This window comes from Sceloporus undulatus, chromosome 3, assembly GCF_019175285.1.
Source record: "Sceloporus undulatus isolate JIND9_A2432 ecotype Alabama chromosome 3, SceUnd_v1.1, whole genome shotgun sequence".
Lineage (NCBI taxonomy): Eukaryota > Metazoa > Chordata > Lepidosauria > Squamata > Phrynosomatidae > Sceloporus > Sceloporus undulatus.
In genome coordinates, this window is record NC_056524.1 from 272,945,603 (window position 1) to 272,951,575 (window position 5,973).

The 5,973-nt window shown below is 44.6% G+C and overlaps 1 protein-coding gene across 3 annotated transcripts in view; it reads left to right on the plus strand.

The window, feature by feature from the left end:
- The first annotated feature begins 3,893 nt into the window (after positions 1-3,893).
- The window catches only part of CHRNG (cholinergic receptor nicotinic gamma subunit), a 56,573-nt gene continuing 54,493 nt past the window's right edge, over positions 3,894-5,973 (plus strand). Inside the window, exon 1 of one of the 3 annotated variants that reach the window (XM_042456188.1) lies at positions 3,894-4,039. In XM_042456188.1, the coding sequence (XP_042312122.1) occupies positions 3,994-4,039 (46 nt within the window). In that variant the 5' untranslated portion in view covers positions 3,894-3,993. The remainder of the gene's footprint in view (positions 4,040-5,973) is intronic. The other 2 variants (XM_042456186.1, XM_042456187.1) reach the window with 2 other exon arrangements.

A 5,973-nucleotide genomic window follows, 5' to 3' on the forward strand; every position in this document is an offset into this window, starting at 1 on the left:
CGAAACAATAAATCCCTATGGGATTTATTCGTATCCTGAAAAATTCGTAACCTGGGTATTTCGTATCCCGAGGTACCACTGTAGTTCGTTGTGGCATGAGTGGTCTCTCCTACAGAGAAGAAAGCTTATCGGACACATTTATTTGTCCATTATGGGCACAGGTGAGGGCCCTCAGGGCCATGCGTGACCAATAAAAAACAGATTTTACCGCACAACAAAGTGTCCTCAAAATGGTCCCATTCCGTCCCCCAGACCCAAGTTGTCCCCATTCAGTGCTGAGGAGCATCATTTGTTTTGGCCAGAAGTCTTCCAGTCGAGCAAAATGACATTCCTCAGCACTGAATGGGGATGCATGGCTCCGGGGGACAGAATGGGGCCATTTCGAGGACACTTTGCTGTGCGGTAAAATCCATTTTTTCTTGGTCACATGTGGCCCTGAGCGTCCTATGCCCATAATGGACAAAAAAAATGTGTCTGATAAAGTCCAAGGCTAACTCTCTCACCAAACTACAAATCCTAGGATTCCACAGCAATGTGTCATGGCAGTTAAAGTGGTGTCCAACTGCATTCCTTCTACAGTGTGGCAGCAGCCTATGTCCAGGAAGGCAATGGAAGCTTTTGCAGACAACCTCTAGTGTTATTTTTAACACACACACCCTGGCCCCACTGTGAGCTCCACCAGTTGTTGTGTGGGGAAAAGAGGTCGGGGGTTAGGTGTCAAAAGAGACCTGGTGTGGTGGGAAGTGCATTTCTGAGATGAATCCTGTTTCACAGGAGGCAGCTGAGGCTTGCAGAGACCTGGAATGTGAGCTTCAGACCGGAAGACAGCTGCAGACAAGGCTGATGGGTCTCCGTTTCCTTGGGTTTTAACTGGACTATGGAGTTTATCACACTGGGGCTAATTTTGGCATTTAAAGAGCATTTAAAGCACCCCCACAAATAAAGCGAAAATAGCGAGTAATTGCACAAATGATTATCACACACAATTTTGCAAATAAAATGATAGCGGAAATGCATTATCACTGAAATCCAGAAAGTAAAAGATGCCCATTAATGCTTCTTTGTGATCACTTTAATGGTGGGTTTTGTGTGACTTTGTGTGAAATCATTACACAATCTCCTTTGTATGATAAACCCCTATGAGCAAAAGGGTCTCAAAGAATATAGCATGAGGTTGTTTCCCATCACATTAAGCCCTCAAAGCTAAATAGATGTCCTTAAGGATGTTCATACCTTCCATGATTTCATAGATGAAAACTGGGATGCATGCAGCCAAGCAGCCTCAGTGTGGGCTTAAAGTGGCAAATACTGGGGGTGTCTGCATGGACCAGAAAACTTAGGAGCAGCCTGGAATATTCTGTCCCCCGAGCTTTCCCAGTGTCCTGCAATTTCCTGGGCACACCTGTTGCGATGCTGGCTGGCTATTCACACATGTGTCCAGCACAGCTCTGTCACTGCTGACAAGGGTCATTAATTCTGAGGCCAGAACAAGATGCCCAGCATCAATTACACAGCTGGGCACACTGTTCTGACCATACTAGCAGTGGAAGTGGCACATGTCACATCAGGACATAGTCTAAACAGTCACCTGGCATCACAACAGAGGGCTCTGGATCTTTAGGGAAGATTTGGAAGAAAGGGTGAATTTTTCATAACTGTTCTAAGAGTGTGTCCAGAGGAGGACAACCAAAATGGTGAAGGGTCTGGAAACCATGATGCCCTAACAGGAGTGACTTATGGAGCTGGGAATGTTTTGCCTGAAGAAGAGAAGGTTAAGAGGTAATATGATAGCCCTGTTTAAATCTTTGAAGGGATGTCACAGTGAAGATGGAGCAAGCTTATTTTGTGCTGCTCCAGAGAATAAGACCTGGAATAAAGGATGCAAAGTACAGGAAAAGAGATTCCACCTCAACATTAGGAGGAACTTCTTGACAGTAAGAGCTGTCCCACAGTGGAAGACACTCCCTTAGAGAGTGGTTGAGTCTCCTTCTCTGGACATTTTTAAAAAGAGGATGGATGGTCATCTGTTGGGGATGCTTTGATTCTGTGGTCTTGCATGGCAAGAGATTGGACTGAATGACGCTTGAGGTTTCTTCCAACTCTGTATGATACTATGGAGTTATGCCTTTGGTTCAGTGCTGAACTGCCTGGCTAGAATGAGGTATCTTACATTCGGAAAACATATCCAGGGGTAGCTATGTTGACCATATTGCAAAGTAAAGTCAGCCCTCTACATTTATTTGCAGCTTTGACTTTTGTGGATTTGATTATTTGTGGATTTGAATAATATGTTCCCTCTAGGAATCTCTAAGTCCTTCAATGTGATTCTGCTCGAAGTTGGCCATAGAGTTGTGCTGGAGGACCAAGAAAGTACTAGAGAAAACACTTCCCTAGGTATATGTAGGGCCTCCAGTGTAATTCTGTGGTTAATTGCTGGCAGATGTTGACCACAGAGTTGTGCTGGACGATCTAGAGATTCCTAGACAGGTGATCTCTCAAGTTTAAAAAAGTGTTTTTTTATTTGTGGTTTTCATGGGGGTCCTTTGGCCGTAACTCCATTGGCTGCAAATGTGGAGGGCCCACTGTACAATAACACCCCAAACCCACAAAGCAGTGGATGTAAGAAACCACATTTTAGCTGCATCGGGGGAAACCCAAAGAGAGAGCCAATGGATTGGGACTTTATCATTTGAGGTTTCTATTGCCAACAATGATAAAATGTTTTTCCAAAACATTTGGACTACATTTGATATGTTTTACCAAAACAGCACCTAAAAATGTTTCCTAATGCAAAAATATGGAGGGCTTCTTTAGAAACTCAGTGCTCTCTGCCTAACAAAGGAGTTTGTAGGTTCACAAAGGGCAGAAGCAACTTGGATCTCAAGAGGAACATCTCTTTTTCTCTTGCCAATGGAACTTAAATTTTATTTCTTGGACCATCTACTTGGCCAGAAGGAGGAGAGGGATGCCTGCATGAAAGTCCCACCAATACCATCTGAACTGAGAACAGCCACATCATAACAAAAAGAAGGCTTGTGAGTAATATTGTCACATATTTTTCCTCCCATATGGTTTTTAACATCTTGTCTGATGAAGAAGCCACTGGAGCTTCGAAAGTTTGCAACATGTATTTTGTGCATTTTGGTTGGTCCAATAAAGATATCACTGTTTTGTGGATTTTGGATGTTACTGTAGTTTGCTACATGGCCAACATCTGGTGTAGCAGTTTGAATGTTGGACTGTGGCTCTGGAAATCAGGGTTTGAATCCAGGCTTGGCCATGTAAGCTCCCTGGATAGCCCTGAGCAAGTCACACTCTCTCAGCTTCAGAGGAAGCCATTCACAACCCCCCTCTGAAGAAACATGCCAAGAAACCCCATTATAGGTTCACCTTAGGGTTGCCATAAGTTGGAAATGACTTGAAGTCACACCTCAATGACAAAACATGGCCAACACAGCTACTCCTGGATACGTTTTCCATATCCTTCTGTTCTGGTATTGATTTGTATTTGCTGCAAGACTTTGTGAACTGGGCAGAAAATTCTCCTAAATTGGAGGGTTGTCGTCGTTCTCTGTGTTCCTATAAATAGAGTTCTTTTGGCTTGGCTGATCCGTATCACACAGTGGTCTGGGCACAGAGATGTCCCTGGCATTTTCCCGGAACACCTCCCCTCCACTTTTTTCCAGGACAGTTCTGCCATGCAACAGCCCAGCTTGGTTTGTGTGCCCAAGGGAGTTGGCAGAGACAGCCAGTCCTGCCATGTGCCCCCCTGCCCTCCATTTCGTTATTGTTCTGAAGGCTGTCATAATCATTGAGGGAAACAGCTGACAATGCGACGGTCAGACAGCTGGGCCACAAAGTGTCCAGAGAGGAGGGGGACGAAGAAGGGAGAGGTGGGCTCCAGCTCAAAATAATCTCCCAGACCCTCCCAGACACACACACACAGTTGCGGTGCCTTTGGGGAACAGAGAAAGGCTGAGCCCCACCAGGAGGATGAGCTGGCCCAGGTTGGTCCTTCTTGCTTCTAGCTTCCTGGCAGGTAGGTTGCACTGATATGGAGGGGATCTCTTGGTAGAATGGGACACTATTGTTCTTTTTTAATTGGGGTGGAAGAAGGAAAGATGGGGATTTCATTTTGAATTGAGATACATGAGCAAGTGATGGGGCCGTCGCATCGCAACAGTCAAGGATTAGGGGAAGATAGACAGGCCTGCTGCGTGTGTCTAGAGATGGCTGCCAAATCTGTACCAGATTTTCCCAAGAATCATTGAGTTGGAAGAGTCCTCAAGGACCATCCAGTCCAACTTCATACTTCCATGCAAGAAGACACAACTAAAGCACTCTCAACAAATGACCTCTGTCTAAAAATCTCCGAAGAGGAGACTCTCCCACCCTCCAATGCAACGTATTCCACTACTGAATGGTCAGTAATTTCTTCCTAATGTTTAGGGGGGATCTCTCTTCTTGTACGTTGAATCCATTGCTCCGTGTCCTAGTCTCTGGAGCCACAGAAAACCAGCTTGCTTTTTCCTCAGTATGACATCTCTTCAAATATTTAAACACGACTATCATGTAACCTTCTTTTCCCCAGGCTAAACATGCCCAACTCTCTGAGATGGTCCTCATAGGGCATGGTTTCCCAACCCTTCACCATTTTGGTTGCTCTCCTCTTGATACATTCCTGTTCTGAAACGGCGGCGTCCTCACAATACTAGACTGCTGGGTGGATCTATTTCTTTGTATATTAATTTATATCCTGCTTTTCTCCTGATATGAGTCCCAAGGTGGCAAGTTAAAACAAAGTTCAGCTGTAATGTGAAGTCAAAGGCTTTCATGGCTGGCATCCATAGTTTTTTGTGGGTTTTCTGGGTTATGTGGCCATGTTCTAGAAGAGTTTATTCCTGACATTTCACCAGCATCAGTGGCTGGCATCTTCAGAGAATAGCTTCAGGAGAAACGTCAGGAATAAACTCTTCTAGAACATGGCCACATAGCCCAAAAAACCCACAAAAAATGTCAGCTGCAATTCGGCCACATAAGTTTAAGAACCAAAAGATTGCCTCAATGAAAAAATGGTCTTTGTTCACTGATGGAAAGAGATCAGGGTGGGGCAACTGAACCTCCTGAAAGAAGAGTAGCCACTGAGAAGGCTCTCTCCCTTCTCCTCACCAAATGCACCAGTGGTATTATTATTATTATCTTATATCCCGCCTTTCTCCCCAAATAGGTACAATATTGGTAATGATGGTGATGGGAAGAAGAGAGGCACTCTTAGAACTTGGGTGGCTTTATATAGGGAGATACGGTATTTTACATAATCTGGATCCCAAGCCATATAGGGCTTTCAAGGTCTTAATGTGCACTTTGAATTGTGCCCAGAAATGAACCAGTAGCCCATAAAACCATTTCAACAAGGGAGTTGTGTCTTCCCTATAATCAGCCCAGGTCAGCAGCTCTGACGTTTTTCAACAGTTTCCAAAGGCAGCTCCACATAGTGTGCATTACAGTAATTCAAATGGGATGTAATCAAGGCATGTGTCACCATAGCCAGATCTGACATCTCCTGGAAGAGGTGCAGCTGGCATGCTCATTTTAGCCGTGCAAATGCACTCTTAGATACTACTGAAATGTAGGATCAGACCGGACTCAAACTAGGATAACCCCATCCAACAAAGGCTGAATCCATACTCCCTGATCTATGTTTCAACTGAAATGTGGCTGTATTCCTGCCAACATTTCGCAAATGAAAACTGGCACATGTCCGGCTAAGCAACTTTGGTATGACCCATGGGTAGCTTGACGGTAAAACTTAGGGACAAGTAACAAATGGTACAAAGGATGAAGCAAAGGAAAACGACACCAAAGAACTTACAAAATTCCAGCAGGAATAACTGTTTGTGCTCACCTTAAAGGCTGGATGGATGAGGAGGGGTTTATGGTAAATGGTGGCTGTGCAATGAAGAGGTGAGTCAA